At 59.2% G+C, this 17,102-nt stretch overlaps 1 protein-coding gene across 9 annotated transcripts in view; it reads left to right on the forward strand.

The window, feature by feature from the left end:
- The first annotated feature begins 5,571 nt into the window (after nt 1–5,571).
- ADGRB2 (adhesion G protein-coupled receptor B2) overlaps nt 5,572–17,102 on the forward strand; it is a 36,625-nt gene continuing 25,094 nt past the window's right edge. For 3 of the 9 annotated variants that reach the window (XM_032302563.1, XM_032302565.1, XM_032302567.1), the window contains exons 1-2: nt 5,573–5,745; nt 12,918–13,752. In XM_032302563.1, coding sequence (XP_032158454.1) covers nt 12,933–13,752 — 820 coding nt within the window. In that variant the 5' untranslated portion in view covers nt 5,573–5,745; nt 12,918–12,932. Of the gene's footprint in view, nt 5,746–5,813; nt 5,954–12,917; nt 13,753–17,102 lie in introns of those variants that run through there. The other 6 variants (XM_032302566.1, XM_032302569.1, XM_032302570.1 and 3 more) reach the window with 3 other exon arrangements.

A 17,102-nucleotide genomic window follows, 5' to 3' on the forward strand; every position in this document is an offset into this window, starting at 1 on the left:
ATAGATGAGCCAGACAGGTTCTCAGTGGCCAGAAAAATGGAGGGGGGTGTGAGTCCTGGGGTAGCGTATTTGTGTGTGCGTGTGGTTATTTATACACCTGTGTTTCCCAGGCACATGTATATCTGGGGGTCAGTGACTGTGTAAGTGTATGGATACAGGCTTGTCAGCACATGCATCCGTGTGCACGCGTGTGTTTACACAGACGGGGAAGGCAGGAGAGGAGGAGGGACTTCCAAATAAGGAGAGGAGGTGCTGCAGAGAAGTGGATTCAGACTCAGTTTCTCTGCGGGAATCCCACACTCACACTGTCCTGGTTCACTCCGCTGGCTTCCTTCACAGCAGTGATCTCAGCAGATAAGAACTCCTCGCTCCCTGGGTGGGAGGAAGGGGGCGCTGGGAAGGTCTCAAGGTCAGAGCCCCATTCTGAGTCATCTTCATGTCCTTAGAACCTGGAACAGCTGCAGCCCTCAGTAGGTCTCAAAAGGGGCCACATGCCTGCGGATGACCCCTCCCAGGGGCTGCCATGGTGTGAGGCCTTCATCTTTTACCATCTCTTGTGACTCACATCAGCTCTGCTAGTTTGGGATCATTATTTCCATTTTACGGAAGAGAAAACCGAGGTTTGGAGAGCGTACATGACCTGTCCAAGGTCACACAACCAGGGAGAGATAGAAGCAGAAGTCCTTGCTCGTTTACCACATGGGAAAACACGAAACACTGTTTTATTGGACAAACATGGATCGGGGATCACAGACTGGAAGCTGGGTGAGGGCAGGATCTTTCCTTGCCTTTTGACCATTCTTTCCCTTGGCAAATACCTACCTTGTGCTTGACATAATGCTGTGTGCCAGGGGATCCCTCTGTGAATGGAGGGACAAGGTCTCTGCCTTTACAGAACTCATAGCCCAGAGGGGGAAACAGATGACACGTGTGTAAACAGACAACATATTTTCAAATAATGATGTTGTGACGGAAATGCAAGGCCATGGTTTGGAGGGGGGTGAGTGGGTAGGGTTGCTTTAGAAGTGTAATCCCAGAGGCCTCCTAGAGGAGGTGATGTTGGAACTGAAACCTTCCTGGTAAACTGGGGCAAGTGCCAGGGGGAGGAAAGATTTGGACTTTTTCAAGAAGACTCGTGTTCTCCCATATTGTGTGGAGATGGTGTGAAGATGGGTAGTGGAAATGGCTCTGGAGAGGCTGGTAAGGGCCAGATCACATGGGGCTTGGAAGGTCATGGTGCTCAGTGCAGCAGGAAGACATTGGAGGGTTTAGGAAGAGGTGCTCTGATTTACATGTTAAAAAGATGGCTCAGTGAGCTCCAGGAGAATGGACTGGGGCTGGGAGGGAGAAGTAGGGACATGGAGATTAAAGAAGGGAGGTCCAGGCACCAGATGTTGGTGGCTTGGGTTCCCATGTTGGCAGTGGGGATGTGAAGAGTGAATAGATTTGGGATATTCTGGGAGGTAGAAGCAATGGAACTTGCTGATGGCCTGGATCCCAGGGCCTAGAACATAGTAAACATTCAATAAATATTTGTTGAATGTGCGAGCAAAGGTACCTTTTTGTGGCAGGCTCTTGTGTGCACCTTCCAGTGTAAGGCGTAGGACCCTGATGGTTTTCTTTGCCCCCTGCCCCGGGAACCAAAGAATGCAGGAACTGCCCAGAGGGCTGTATACGAACCAAACTCTAAACTTCTGGGAGGATCTGGCTAGAGAGTAGCTAACACCCAGCCCGGGCTGCCTCAGGCTCCTAACCCATTTGGCATCTGCAGCAGGAAGGATGGAAACTGGACATGCAGGACTTCCCACAGGCAGAGAGGATCTGTCTGCTTTTTCCAGGATGCCGCTCCAGGATCCATGACATCTAGAGCAGTGAGGTATTTGTCACATGAACTCCAGTACAGACCCTGATAGATTGCCACATGGATTTGGGTGTCTTTGGGAACATGTTATGAGCTTCTGATCGGTATCTGGGGTGGGGCTGGGGGACTAAAAGGGGACCTTGGTACTGAGAGTTCTGGGCTGCCAATGGGTGCCTGAGTGTCAAGGGAGGATAGGGGTTGACTGAGGGACACTCCCAGGCCCCACCGACTGGAAGGAAACCTGACCAGGCTCTGGGCCAAATAAATCACTGGGAAGAGAAGAACATTTTCTCATCTGTTTAAAGGGCAACGAAGCACAGCAGTGGCTGGCCCAGTGGGAGGCAGGGCTGAGGCCGGGCGGGTGAGGCCAGGCCAGGGAGGCCAGGGTTGTGCACCCTCCAGACCCACTACCCTCTCCTGAACCACCCCGCTGAGGGCTGGGCTGCCTATGGAATGGACCGCTGGTGGTTGTCATTGTTAACCAAAATACGAATTGATTGGTACTAAAACAATGACTTAAAAAGGCCCGTTTCAGGAATGCTGCTCTTGCTAATCGGTATCCGTTATCTCCCTGAAGCCCTGGTGAGATCATTTATACCATTTCACAGGTAAGCAAACAGAGGCTCAGAAAGCTGGAGGGATTTTCTCAAGGTCACCTAAGGAGGCAGCGTGAGAGCACAGTAGAGAGCTTGACTTCTTAGTTGCCCTTGGGGGATGGGTCCCCTACCTCCCATCAGAGGTTCCCAGAGGGAGCCCCAAATGAGGCTAAAAGGCTGGGGGTCATTGTCCTTTGCCCAGTCTTTGTGTTTCAGCAGGGTGGGGGGAGGGTGGTATCCCTATCTTCTGCCTAACCCCTCGGTGCTCAGGCTCTGGCTGGGGCCTGTTCCCTTGCCCAGTCTCTGCCCAAGGCTCCCTAGAGGCCCCTCCTGGGGCTTAGACTTGTTCTTCCCACCCCCGCCTGGGCTGTCAGAGAAGTAATTTCTCTTCAACCAGCTGGATTTGAATATGGAAACGATTTGTAATTACTCCAAGTCCTCCCGGGGCGGCATTATCACCAGAGTGAGTCTGGAAGGGCAGGGGCTCTTGGGAAAGGAGGTGGGGAAGCCCTCATGCAGGGAGGCACCTCCGGGAGAGCCTTCTAGAGGTTGGCCCTAATCTAGGCTGTTGCTGCACATCCCCTGGAGGTCTGTTCTCTCCACCCAGCTCCCACAGCCCTTGCTGCCTTGATGACCTCAACACAGCGCCCCGTGAGCCCCCAGGGACGGGGTACCATCTCTGTCAGTCCCTCACTCTGTCTGACCGCCTGTCTTTCCCCGGGCATACATTTTTGTGGCTGAAAGAGTGGGGCTGAGAAGTCAGAGGGCTACCGAGGAACACATAGACAGACAAAATGCTGCTGTCTTTCCAGAGCCAGCCCCTCCCATTACCCCTGTACCCAGCTGGATCCTGGGGGGAGAGGGAGGGCCTCAAGGATCCAGCTGCATTACATCTGCGAGAGAGACCTGCCTGGGTTTCTCTGGGCTCTGGGTCTCTAGTATGCTAATGCAATGAATATTCATAAAGAAGGAGGCAGGCTCCCTGTGGGAGTGGAAGGGGCTGAAGCTCTCTGGAGTATTGGGTCCTGGAAGCTTCTGAGCACCTGTCCTTACATCCTTGTGCGTACCTCCTGTCCTGACCACTCTCCCCACCTTTGCCCACCTCCTTAAGGGCTGAACTCTAGCACACACACTCCCCCCACTGCCCTTTGCAATGCCCAAGGAAGGCAGCCTGGGATCTCCCACTGCCCTTGGGGTGGCTCGACACACTCTGTAGATGGCAAGGCCTGCCTTGGATTTCACAGTAGCGGCTGAGCCTCCAAACCCAAAGAACCGGGGTTTGCTTGAGATTGCCCAGCAGGAACCCAGGAGCCCTGCCTGCCAGTGCCAGGCTTAAGGCACAGGCCTCCTTGGGCTCCCGCTGGGAAAGGAAAGGTGCCAGCCCTCCTCCCTGCCTTATACAGCCTCATAAATTCCCTTAAGGTGACGGGTGAGATTCCTTCATTGCCCCTTATTACCTCCTTCCATTAAAGTCGATAATCTCTCACAATCACTCACAACAAACGTCATCGAGACTACTGGGGGTGGGGGGAGACAGAGGAAGTGAACAGGGGGCTTTTCTCTCTGCCTCTTCCTGGTACTGCCCCTGGGGGGACGCGGAATCTTCTCGTCCTCTCATGGTCTCCGGAGTGACAACTCAGGAGGCTTCAGTGGAGAGGTGGGCTTGGGGTTGGGTGGACCAGGGACTTCCTTGCTTCCCAGGCTTAGCCCCCTCCTGGCCATAGAACCTTCAAAAAGTAGGGTTCCCGAAACCATCCCAACCCTCGCTGCAAAGCTGCCCCCTGCTGGCTCCTCCTCTGACCAGAGCCATCCGATTAACCTACTTGTCTTTGGCCGAAGTGGTGTGTCCCTGGTCTGTCCACCTTCCTGGTGGCAACATGCCCCACGCCACAAAACCACCGGACCAGGGCCCTGAGCCATAGGCATCTCCCTGGGAACCACCTCCACCATGTGGGCTCTGGCCCCACCCAACTGCACAGTGCCAGGCTGGGGAGGGGGCAGGTCCCTACATTCCGGCTGCTTCTACGCAAACAGATGCAACATGGGGGCGCCCCTGGCACAGGAAAAGGCACTTGTGGGACTAGACAGGCACTCAGGAAAACATGTAACACACTGCACACGTGTAGTATCCTCGTGCCTTGGGACATGCGACATTGCAGTTTACACTAGAGTTTCATGCACCAAGGGGACCACACTGCAGTGTCCATATGTGGCTCCTACATACAAGTGACCCAAAGCACTCAGCACATAGGTGGCACTTGTAAGCTTGTCCACATATAGCATCCCTACCCGCATGAACGGCCAACATACATTCAAGACCTGAACACATGTTAACACACCGTGTACGTGTGTAGCAATTACATGCACAGAGCCAGACAACATTGCAGTGCACACACAGGCACCTGTGTGCACAAGCATATGCAAAGTTCAGCGCACGGGAGTGGCACCTGCATGCACAGGGATATGCAATTTGCAAAGCACACGGGGGAGGGTGGGGCGAATGTTTCAGCCCCCCGGGGCTCCGGAGACTCTGGTTGCTCGAGCTGTCTCCGGCCTGGGGTATCGCCGGAGGGGCGTCGCGGATCGCCGCATCCTGCGGTCCAGGAGGCCGCGGGCGGGGCGGGGGCTTACCCGGGGCTTCTCCCGCGCCGGCGCCTGGGGCCCAGGGCGGGGAGGAGGAGGGTGCGCTTGGCTCGGCTGGCGCTGCTCCCCCTTTAACAGGAGGCGGCGCGCGTCGCCCCCGCCCCCCGCCCCTTCTCCCGCGGCTCCTCGCGCCCGGCCTGGCGCGCGCCCCCTCCCGGGCCCAGCCCGCGCAGGCGCCGCGTCCCGCCTCGGCCGTCACTCGGCCCGGCGCGCGCTGCGGGCAGCGGCCGGAGCGGCCGGAGGAACCGGGTTTGGCGGCGGCAGCGGCGGCGGCGGCGCTCGGAGACCGAGGATGCGGCGCCGGCTTTTGGAGTCCGGGGCTGCGGCCGCCGCCCGCGAATAGGAGGCGGCGCGCGGCGCGGGCGGTGCTCAGGGCGGGGGAGCGGGGAGCGGGGTGGGGGGGGCGGCGCGGCGAGGAGGCGGCGGCAGGAGCCCGCGCCCGGCCCGGCGCCCGCCCGCCCCGCGCTGCTCCGCGGCGCCTTTTCTGCACCCGCCGCTCCGCGGAGAGGGAGCCTCGGCCCCTCCGCGTCGCTGCCGCGAGCTGCCCCGCGCCCGGCCAGGCCCCCACCTTAGGGATGGCAAACTTGCGCCCCGTGGCTGCCTCCGCCAGCGCCGGCCCCCGCTCCTGCTGCTGACGGCGCCCAGGTGAGTGCTCGGTCCCAGACCTCGACCCGGCCCCGCACTGAGCCCTCCCGGCGCGGTCCCGAGTTTCCGCACCGGCCCGGACTCGGGGCGCTCCCCTGCCCCATCTCTGTTGAATCCTCCCCCTCCCGAACTGAGTTCTTTCTGCATCTATCCACTCCCATCTCTTTGGGAACTTCCAAGCCTGGGGCCGAGGCCCCTTTCATCTCTGGTAAGTCCCTTTTCCACCCTCTTCCCCTTACCCATTTCTGCTAAAGCCCTCCCCCACAATCCTGACCCAAACCTTACCCCCATTGCTGTCTGGAGTCCCTTCCTATCTTAGCCTGGATCCTGGCAGTGCGCCCCCCACCTTGATTAGAGCCCCTTTCTCCAACCTGCAGCTCGACTGTGTATTCCCCCTTAATTGCCCCTCCTCGTCTGGATGCCGGACCCTGCTCCTCCCCTCCACTTCATCTCTGCCCAGAGTCCTTCCTATTCCAATCCATGTCTGCCCATAGTTACTGCCTTTCCCCGCGCCAGTACCCCGACCATGCTTCCCTTCTTATTTCTGTCCCGATGCCTCCTCCCCCATATCTGCCTGGAGTCTCTCTATCCCTCGCCAGTCTCTGCTGCAGGTCTCCTCCCCTTCAGCCTGGACTTGGGGCCGTGTACCCCATGTCTGCTCCGAGCCCCCTCCTCCCCGGCCGGAATCTCGACTGGCCCTGCATCCCTGGCTCCCGTGTCCATCTTTGGTCGGAGTCTGTCCATCCCCCATCCTTCTCTTCCCACCCCTGGGGCATAGAGCCGGGCACCAAACGCACCCTCCCGCAGCCCCGGGGACTGGCATGATGGGGTGGGGGCGGGGGGTGTTGTAGGTTGTGAAGTTGGCGGCCACTCCCGCAGTCAGCTCGGTCCGAGGGAAGTCCTCTGCGCCGCGGCCGGTGCAGAGCGGGTGAAGGGTCTGGTGCCCGCGGGGGGAGGGGCTCCCGGGCCAGAGATACTGTCCGCCTGCCCGCCTCGCCAGCTGCCGGCCGGGCCCCTGGGCGTTCTCTGGCGCCCCCTGCCCGCAGTCCTGGACCCGCCGCCCCTTTTCCTTCCGTGGGCAGCCCCAGGTTTCCGCAGCCAGAGCAGCAGTGGTGGCTGCGGGACTGGCTCTGGGAAGTCCCTGGGGAAGAAGAGGTTGGCGGGCAAGGCCGGGTGCCCCCTTGTGCTAGCCGTGTGGGAACAGTTCTGGTTGTCAGATCCTCTGCTCTGGGGATGGGGTGGGGTGAGGTGGGGTGGGGTGGGATAGAAGGCTCGTCCCAGCAGGAATTCAGGAGCCCTTTGAGCTAGCAGGGACAGACCAGCAGGACTGGGCGCTGGATTTGAGATGGTCTGGATGGGCTCTTTTGGGCTTGGGCAGGTGTCCCCAGGGAGCCTCTGTCTACCCCATGGCAGTCCCCACTAGGTGGTGGGAGGGGGCAAAGGTGTTTGGGCATGGCATAGGCGGTGGGGGAAGTCCACCTGGCCCTAAGAGCAGTCACCTGGGGACTGTCGCCCTGCTGCCATAGGGGTCAGTGGGGACTCTGGATGGATTATGCCTTGATGGTGGTGGTGGTGAGGCTTGAGGGAGGGTCTTCCGTGGACTGAGATTGACAGATTCCCCCCCCCCCTTCTCTGCCTTCTCTTCTCCCCTCTTCTATCCCCCTTCCGCCATCACTCTTGAGAAAGGGAGAGGTCTAGCCTGGGGTGTGTGTGTGTGTGTGTGTGTGTGTGTGTGTGTGTGTGTGTTAGGCATTTCTGTAACCCGAAGTGAAGTCTCAGCCCTCTTCTCTCCCTCCCAACACCCAGGTAATGGAGCTGAGTAAGTAGATAGTAAGTCAGCTTTTGACCAGATGACCTGGGTTCAAAAAGCTTTGTGACCTGGGCAGGCTGTGTAACATTTCTGAGCCTCAGGTGGCCCTCTATAAAATGGGTCAGTGATAAATGCCTCACAGAGTTGCTGGGAGAATGAAATTAGATTGTATAGAATGTCTGGCACCTAGTAATGCTCAACAACGATTGGTTTATTGGGCTGTCTTCAAGAGCAAGGTCAGGCACCTCTCCACACCATTCCTATTCCCAGAGGAAAAGTGCAGAACAGGTTCTAGTGACTTCACTCTAACCCCCAGGATCATAAAGCCAGAAACCACCCAGCTCCCAGAGAGGGTCCAGGGAGCCTGTGACTGTCAGCCTCTCCCCTCCCTCACCCATCCTTCACCATCCCATTAGACTGCTCTGGGATCAGCTCTGGCCACAGGCTCATCAGTGAAAGCCAGGCCAAGGCTTCTGAGGTTCTGGTTCAAGTGGTTCTGGTTCAAGTGTAGGGTCTGGGGAGGTAGGATAAATGCAAGGAAGAGACCCAAGACAAGGTCTCCAAAGGTAGGCTTGCTTGTTAGGGGGGCCCACGTGGGAAATCAGCTACAGAAGAGTACATGGTGCACAGAGGAACCTCTTACCTCTCCCCAGGGGGTCAGATGCCATCAGGAACTTTCCAGGACAGTTAATGCTCCAGGTCAGAGTTAGGGGGCGACCCGGCCTGAGGACCCCTAGAGTTCGAAGAAACCTGGCTTTGCCGGCAGGAAGGGCGGGTGAGGGGGAGAGAGAACGCTCGAATCCGTGGCGTTTGGCTGCTGGAAGCCCTCCGGGCAGTGTGGTTGGGTCTGGGTCCCACCGGGGAGTAGCAGCCTCCCAGCCTCCAGTCCGCCCGGGCAGCCCTGACATTGGGGAACAAAAGCTTTCGGTTCCTGTAGCAACGGTGGCTCCAGCTGCTGCAAAGTTCCGGGGAGGCGGGCGGAGGGCGGCTGAGTCACCGCCCCCTCCCCCCGCAGCCCTCGCGGCCCCGCCCCCTCCCCCCCAGAAGTGTCGTGCGGGAGGGCCCCTCCCCCAGCCGAAAGACCCCAGAGCTAGAGGAGGAGTGGCCCTCTTTGCCCTGTGGAGAAGGCGGCGCCGCACTCGGAGAGCCCCCTCCCCTCGGTCCTGCCCACCAGCTCCAGAAACTGGATGGAGGTGTGCGCCCTCCTGGGTATCAGAGCTCCGGGAGACCCCCCCAGGGTCTTAAGGACCCTGCCACCCGGCCGGTGCATGGGCAGGGGACCCGAAGGCCCTGAGTGGGGGGTCCCCGCCCGCGTGTCGTCCTGGGCTCGGCCCCGCAGCGAGTGCCTGGGAGGCGAGGGTGAGTGACGGGCCGGCGAATTGGAGCTGCCAGGTGGATAAACGCGACCGATGCGCGCACCGCCGCGCCCCCTCCCCCACCGCCGCCCCTCCCCCGCCCGGGGCCCGGCCTCCCGGCGCTCGGCTGCCCAGCATTGCTGCTCTCAGCCCGCAGGGCGAAAGGGGGTCGATCCTGGGGATCCCAGAGTCCCAGCCCTTGCCCTGAGGTGCCCCCCGCCTCCAGTCTTGTCCCTGCCAGCTGCTGCGAAAGCCTCCGATTCCCTCTTCGGTACAGAAGGGGAAGCCCGAGGCCGGCGGCCTATCGGGTTGGGGAGGAACAGGGTCTCAGTGTGCTTGGGCAGAGGGTGGGATTCTCTGCTGATGGGCGACAGGCATGTGGTGGAAGTAGCCCAAGGGGGTAGCCCAAGTCTCCCAAGGGAGACTGACATTATGCCAACCGGCAGCTCACCCATCTCAGCCCACTGAAGTCCTGAGTGAGGGAGGAGGACTTTTGATTATCCTCTCCATTAACCTCCTGACCCAGGAAGTTCTTCCTCAGAGCTGAGCTCCATACCTGTCCTCTACAGCTCTTAGGCACGTTTGTGATTGTGCTGGGCTTGGAGGTGGCAAAGTCATTTCTGTGTTTCAGCCCAAAGGGCCTTCCCAGAGATAGTGGTGGACCTCAGTAGGGAATCAGGGAGTTTGTGAGATTCTCAGAAGGAGGGAAGAAGGGGGGGCGCCTGGGTTTCTTAGTTTTAGGGCATCTGCCTTCGGCTGGAGTCCTGATCCCGGGGTCCTGAGTCCTGATCCCGGGGTCCTGGGATCGAGCCCCATGTTGGGCTCCTGGCTCTGTGGGAAGCCTGCTTCTCCTCCTCCCACTCCCTCTGCTTGTGTTCCCTCTCTTGCTGTGTCTCTATCGAATAAATAAATAAAATCTTAAAAAAAAAAAAAAAGAAAAAGAAAAAGAAGGAGGGAAGAAGGGGAAGTGAGCACGTGAGTCCTCAGCCTGGGCCAGGCTCGATGCTAGGAACTCACCGGAAGGCTGAATGAGAAAGGTGGCCCAGTCCTGAGGGCAGGGATCATGGTCTCCATTCCACAGAGGAGGAAACTGAGGCTCAGGGAGGGTGATCATGGCCCATAACCAGCCGGGCTGCCTGTGACGTAAGGATTCTTCTAGGTCCCCTCCCAGGAGAGGCTCTCTCTGACTTAGCTTGGAATTGGGCATTTTGCCTTTTTTTAAATGGGTGGTGAATGATGTTAAAATAAAGGGCCCCCAGAGGTCTTATGTCACCGCAGGAACCACGAGGGTCATAGAGACCCCAGGTGAAATTTGTTTAAAGGAGACTGAACAGAGGAGGGGGCTTAGGCAGGATTTCAAGGTGGCTCAGTTGTGCAGAAGCTGGGCTGCACCTCGGAGGGTCTAAACCTAGGACTTCTTGATGGGTCAGGGCTATGGAGGAGGGAGCGGCTGAGGCCCAGGAGGCAGGGTTGGGGGGCGGGGTCTGAGCCCCCAGCTTCAGGAACTGCACACAAAGGAAGGAGCTACAAGTCAGATCCTCCCTGACACTTAGCTGTCATGTGCTAAAGCCTCAAAGAACCAGCTACCTGGATGTGTTCACGCGAGCAGAGTACATTTGCCTCTCTGTGCAAGTGTTTAAGTGGTTGGCTCTTTAGGCCTTGTACATGTGGGTGCCTATACCCTAGTGTGCGTGTGAATTTACAGTGGCTTCACTGATCTGTGTGCGTGTTTGTGTGCATGTGTAACTGTTCACATGCAGAATGCCTGTGAACACCTGTCTTTTCATTAGTCTGTGCATATGTGCCTTGGTGCACACGGCAAAGCAATGTTCAAGCTTGTGCATGCGTGCATGTGTGTGTGCGTGTGTGTGTGTGTGTGTAGATTCCCCACCCTGCTTTAAGTGGGGGAGGCGAGGCCAGTTATAATGAGCCCCCACCTCCCCTCTACTGAGCTGCAGCTATGGCCTGAATTTTGCAGCCTGCTTAAAAATAATTGGGGGCAGCGGGGGGATCGGATGTCACTCATCATCAGCTCCTGGCTTTGCTGGTGCTGCAGCGGGCGGGGGCTGCACGGTTTGGGACAGGCATGATGTGGGGCAGGGATGGCAGGGCTCCTGCGTCCCTTTGTCAGTTCTGGCGGGAGGAGTGGAGATGCAGCCTGTTCTGACTTCTGCTGAATAACTCCACCCGGGTCTCTGGAAGAGGGTGGGGTGGCTCCTCCCCAGTAAATGAGCCTGCCTGAGCTGGTCCCCTCCACCCCCCTCTCTCCCATGACTGGGGAGGGGCAGGTGCGGGATCTGGGGCAGTGAGGCGTTCCTTGGATGCTGCACAGGGATTGGAATTCTGGGGTGCTAATTCCTGCCCGCCCACCCCTGCCCTGCCCGCCTCTGTTGAGGCTCCCAAAAAGCCAAGGGGAAATCTGTGCCTGAGGAGCCTCCGGGTCTTGGGGGAACATCTGGCCACACCTGTGAATTATCCTCTGTTTGTGACTCAAGCTCCCAGAGCTAATGGGTTGTCCTTCGGGCCTGAAGCCTGGGCAAGGAAGGGGATGGAGCAAGAGGTTGTTGGTGGACCAGAGGGAACGGCAGGCCGGAGGCTTCAGGTCCGGGCTTCTAGTCCCAGCTGGATCTCTCTTGTGTGATCTTGAGCAGGTCACCGCCCCTTTTGGAGCCTCATCTTTTCTCCTCTAATGTGGAGCAACCAGGCTCTAGGGGCCCATCCAGTGCTGTGAGCTATGCTGCTGGCACGGAGGAGGGAGGCAGCGTGGATCACCTCGGGAGCAGGGCTGGAAGCAGGACTGAGCCAGCCTAGGTGCCAGACTCTGTTTTCTGGACAGCTAGGGTGGAGGCTGGGTGGGCTGTGGGCAGTGGCTCTGGCCTGGCCTGGGGGGGTGGGAGGGTACCTGCAGGCGCCCTGCCTACCAGCTTTTGTCCACTTGGGCCTGACCACCCCGCGTATCTGTCAGGGTGTGGCCTAGGTCCTGGTTGCCTGCCCACACCAGGAGTACATTCCACACCTGCTGGGCATTCAGCTCCATGCAGCACTTGGCTGGGAGGGAGAAATCGGTGAACTGTTGTCTCCACTCCTAGGAGATTGAAAGACTCCTTGAGATGAATGAGCTAGCCTTGGGGAGACAGCAGGGGATAGAGGTGATGACCGGGGCTATGGACTCACAGGCAAGGGCTATAGGAGCTGCAAGCTGGGAGATGGCTTCGTGGTCTCACTGGGAGTAGCGGGCCCTGAGCCAGGCCTGGGAAGATAACCCGATGGCAGGAAGGGAAGAAAGGGTAAGGGGAAGAGTGCACCCATTTTGCAGATGCCTCCCCCCATTGTTTCCACCCCATAGGAAACCCACCCCATAGGTACTCATGACATTCATCCTTGCCATGATCCCCTCCATGGGCGTGGCTCAGGTTGTGCGCAGCCCCTGGCTTGCCAGTAACTCCTCCCCTTTCCCCACCCACTCAGTAAAGCAAGTGAGAATGACATTGTTCCGGGAATAACCTTGAATTGCTCTGATTTATAAAAAAAACAAATTGTTGTCAAACATTGCTCCTCTGACAGTTGCCACTGGATTATGCGTGACACGCCTCACAGCTGATCACGATACACTGCGACTGAGAGCAAGGGTTCTGGAGAGTTCCGGTTGGGTGGCGGGGACGGGGCTAGATCCAAGAGTCAGGCCAGGTGCCCGTGGCTGGTGGGACTGACCGGACTGACCGAGGAATCACAGGGTGACAGAGACAACAGAGACAATCACAGAGACAACAACTGATGCGTTTTCTTAAGGGCTGCCAGAGTCAGGCACTCTCCCAACATGCTTTCATTTTACAGGTAAGGTGATTGAGGCTCCACGCAATGGAGTCCCCCCCATCTAAGACCACACAGGTGGACATGGGTGACTTCAGAGTCGTCACCAGGAGGCCCCCTCCTGGCAGTGAGCCACAGGAGACTGAGAGCACATGCTGTCCGTGCCTGGGACTGCTGACCACCGTCTCTCTCCACAGGGCAAGGGACATAGGATGACCCCAGCCTGTCCCCTCTTACTATCTGTGATTCTGTCCCTGCGCCTGGCCGCCGCCTTCGACCCTGCCCCCAGCGCCTGCTCTGCCCTGGCCTCGGGCGTGCTCTACGGGGCCTTCTCACTGCAGGACCTCTTCCCCACCATCGCCTCGGGCTGCTCCTGGACCCTGGAGAACCCCGACCCCACCAAGTACTCCCTCTACCTGCGCTTCAACCGCCAGGAGCAGGTGTGCGCTCACTTCGCCCCCCGTCTGCTGCCCCTGGACCACTATCTGGTCAACTTCACCTGCCTGCGGCCTAGCCCTGAGGAGGCGGCTGCAGGGGCCCGGGCTGAGGCCGAGGCTGAGGCAGAGGCGGGGCGGCCAGAGGAGGAAGAGGAGGCGGCAGCGGGGCTGGAGCTGTGCGGCGGCTCGGGCCCCTTCACCTTCCTGCACTTCGACAAGAACTTCGTGCAGCTGTGCCTGTCTGCAGAGCCCTCCGAGGCCCCACGTCTGCTAGCGCCCGCCGCCCTGGCCTTCCGCTTCGTCGAGGTCTTGCTCATCAACAACAACAACTCCAGCCAGTTCACCTGCGGTGTCCTCTGCCGCTGGAGTGAGGAGTGCGGCCGCGCGGCCGGCCGGGCCTGTGGCTTTGCCCAGCCCGGCTGCAGCTGCCCTGGGGAGGCGGGGGCTGCTCCCGCCACCACCACCACGCCTCCAGGCCCTCCTGCTGCCCACACTCTGTCCAATGCCCTGGTGCCCGGGGGCCCGGCCCCACCCGCTGAGGCCGATTTGCATTCAGGGAGCAGCAATGACCTGTTTACCACCGAGATGAGATATGGTGAGTCTGAGCAGGGCCCTGGTGGGGTGGGTGTGTCAAGGCGACCCAGGGGGCTCTCTGGTCCCTATCTGGACAGATCTCCCAGGCCATTCGTGTGGTCCTTCTCCCTCGTCCCCTCTGTGTCCGGCCTTGTTCCAATGTTGGGGTCCCTGAAATGAATTTGGGTTAGACCTCGCTCTTGAAGAGGTTCCAGTCTGGGCAGGGTGAATGGGGGGCAGAGATCGGCCAGTGTGGTGTGGTGAATCTGGGGAGAGGACTCTCCGCACTGGGCAATCAAGGAAGGCTTCCTGAAGGAAGTGATACAGGAGCAGAGATCTGAAGGACGAGTGGAAGCCAGCCAAGCCAAAGAAGCGGTGAGGGCATTCCAGGCAGAGGGAGCGGTGCGAACAAAGGCACCAAGCTGAGCGTGAGCGTGGCAGGTTCTGGCACTGCAAGTTGACAAGTTTGCCTGGAGGCTGGAGAGTCAGCAGGGAGCAGGGACGTGTTCCTGTCCATAGGGGTCAGTGATTTTTGGCAGTGGCCCCAGGGTCAGGGCAGAGGGAGGTGCAGAAGAATGTGCCTGGGTAAAGAGGCCTGGTCTTCGAGGCTGCCTTGGAGGGCTGGACTGGCTCAGCTCCCAGCATCCCCTCTCTCCCCCTCTGGGCCCATGTCTTCTGGGACCGAGGCTGCCAGCTGCTAGAGCTTCCTGCTGACTGGGCAAAAGCTCTTCGAGCCCTCGAGTCCTGGCGGCTCTTGCTCCCACCGCAGCTCCCTCAGCACAGCCACCTTCAGCCCACCCTCCTTCCTGCAGCTTCAAGGACCCCCAGCCCCTCGTCTGGATCCTAAGTCCCGAGACCGGCCAGGAGGCCTGGCAGGGAGTGGGGTGGGAGGAAGGCAGATTGGGATCCGGTCCCCAGCTGTGGTACTAAGAGGGAGTTCCCTCCCTCTCCGGGCCTCGGTTTCCCCATTTGGGGTAACAGGTCCTGGCCTACCAGTATGAGGATGTCATGCAGGGCTGGAAGTCAGAAGAAGCATCTAGATCTGCCTGCGAGTATTTACAGGGAGGCAAGGGGTCTTGTGTGAGGGCCACTAGGAATGTTGGAGTATGACCTGTCCCCACCCCTACTTTGGAGGCCAGAGCCCTGGAGTTGGGCACCACCTTAGACCGTCCCCTTCAGTGGATCCCATTTTTTGGCATCAGTTTCTTCATCTGTAAAATGGGGAGATATCTATTAGAGGGGCTAGTTATTGTGACCGTGGCCTCTCCCAATGCGGTGGGGGGGGGGGCTCCTCAGCCTCCCCCAGGAGACATCTGGCACCATGCCTATCCATGGCAAGTGCCCAGTGGCCTTTCTCTGGCCTCTCCCCCTGGCCAGCTTGGCCTTTAACATTGGTCGATGAAGCCGTCCGAGTGACAGCCAGGCCGTGGGCAGGTTACGGGCCCTGGAGGCCGGCCTGGGATTTAGTGCCTGCAGGAAGAAATTGAATTTCGCTTCTTTGTCGAACATCGGCGGAGAGTGCCAGGCGTATATCAGGAGGTTTATGGCTCTTCCTGCCTGGCGGTCACTGCCTAGGACTCTGTGGGGGCCTCCCCCATCATGCTCAGCAGAGGGCAGGCTCTTTTGTCTGGATTTCCCTGTGGTCCATTGGCCCAGTGGTCCGCAGTGGACGGAGCAAGGCTCTCCCCTCATGGGCGAGCAGCATCTGGGCAGGCTGCCATGTGGAGCCCGGAGCCAGGAGCAGCCAGCTGGGGTGGGGGAAGCCGGAAGCAGGAGTTGGTTGATAGTTGGGGTGTCTTTGGGGGTCAGAGAGGGCTGCTTATGGGAAGTCCACCAGGTTGCCATCATCATCACAGCCTCTGCAGGGGCCTCTGGGACTGGGGATGCGTAGAGATTGGATGCTCCCTGTCCCTGGGCACGAGGCCTGGTATCATCTCTGAGCTCTGAGCCTCAAGCTCCCAGCTGTTCTACGCCTGACCTCAGCTCATGCTCCTTGTCCTGCTTGGCCTGTTTTCAGGATGATCCTTGGGTTGCCTGCAGGGAGGGCCCTTGGGGGGAGTTGCCAGGGCTGAGGTGGCGTCTGTCTTCCTAAGTGGGCTGGCACAGGACACTGCTGCCCAGACTTCCTTCCTCTCCTCGGCAGGCAGGCAGGAGACTTTCCCTCTCTGCCATCTCCTCCCTTCTGCTCAATCTCTTTGGGGCAAGAGACAATGGACATATGGCTTGGTTCGTTCCATGTGGCAGGGGGCGTCAGAGGGCCAGGACATCATCAGGGCTCAGGGCACTTTGGCCTGGTGGTAGCACCACCCCTTCCCCACCGGGCCAGCTGGACACACGTACCAGCCCGGGGAGAACCGGCTCGCACGTGGAACTGCCAGATTGAGGACAAGATTGGTGGGGATGGTGGCGAGCAGGGAGAGTAAGACCCTTGGCCTGGCCCCTCTGCCAAGTACTGCAGCAGGGGAGCGGTGCTCCCCTTCCCTGGGAGACCCTGAGTGGAATGCATGGCAAGGCCAAGTAGAGTGGGGCAGGGGCGCTGGTGGGCAGCGCTAGAGCGGAGTGCCGGGGCCCGCCTCAGAGCTGAGTGCACTTGACAAGAGGGTACAGGCGCCTGTTAATTTCACGCAAACTGCCTTTGATAGATCTCTTGTTATTTTTGGTGAGTTGAGCCATAAATTTGTGCCATCTTGCTGCCGCAATCTGTTAAGTGGGGAGAGAGGAAGAAAGGGAAGGCAGGCAGGAAGGAGCTCAGCGGATGCCGGCTGAGGCCGGGGCAGGAATCGGGGGCGGGGTTGGGGGGTGGAAGAGAGAGCTGCCACCCTGCAGTTCCTGCCCGCAGACCCTCGTGACCTGATGAGGCACAGGCCAGTGGGGAGGGCTGTGTGGAGTGATACCCAGGAGAAGATGTCTTTCGCTCTGGCAGCCCTCCCCCTCCTTTCTCACACACTCTGCCCTCCCCAGAGCCACTGTTCCATCCTTGGCTGGTTACCACTCACCCACCTCCCCATCATCCTGGCTCCATTCCTGCAGCAAAAGTTCACATCCCCACTCTGCCATTTCTGCAGGGTGGCTTGGACAAGGGGCTGCCCCTGGGGGCCTCAGGACCTCTCGTCCTCTGCGCATCACTTCCCTAATCCAACCCCCTGACTCCCTGTTGCGTCCTAGACTCTTGAATCTGGCATTCTGGCCCCACCCCAGACCCCACTGTCCCCTGCTATTCAGCCTTCCCTCTGATTCTATCCTGCTCTTGACTGGGGCTCCTCACTGGCCCCTGAGTCCCTGCTTGCTGGACTCCCCACCTGTGCTTGGGCTGTTTCCTAGAATGCCCCTTGCCCTCAGTTATACAGATCTTCCTCATTCTTCCCAAAGCTG

Source organism: Mustela erminea, chromosome 10, assembly GCF_009829155.1.
Source record: "Mustela erminea isolate mMusErm1 chromosome 10, mMusErm1.Pri, whole genome shotgun sequence".
NCBI classification, from domain to species: domain Eukaryota; kingdom Metazoa; phylum Chordata; class Mammalia; order Carnivora; family Mustelidae; genus Mustela; species Mustela erminea.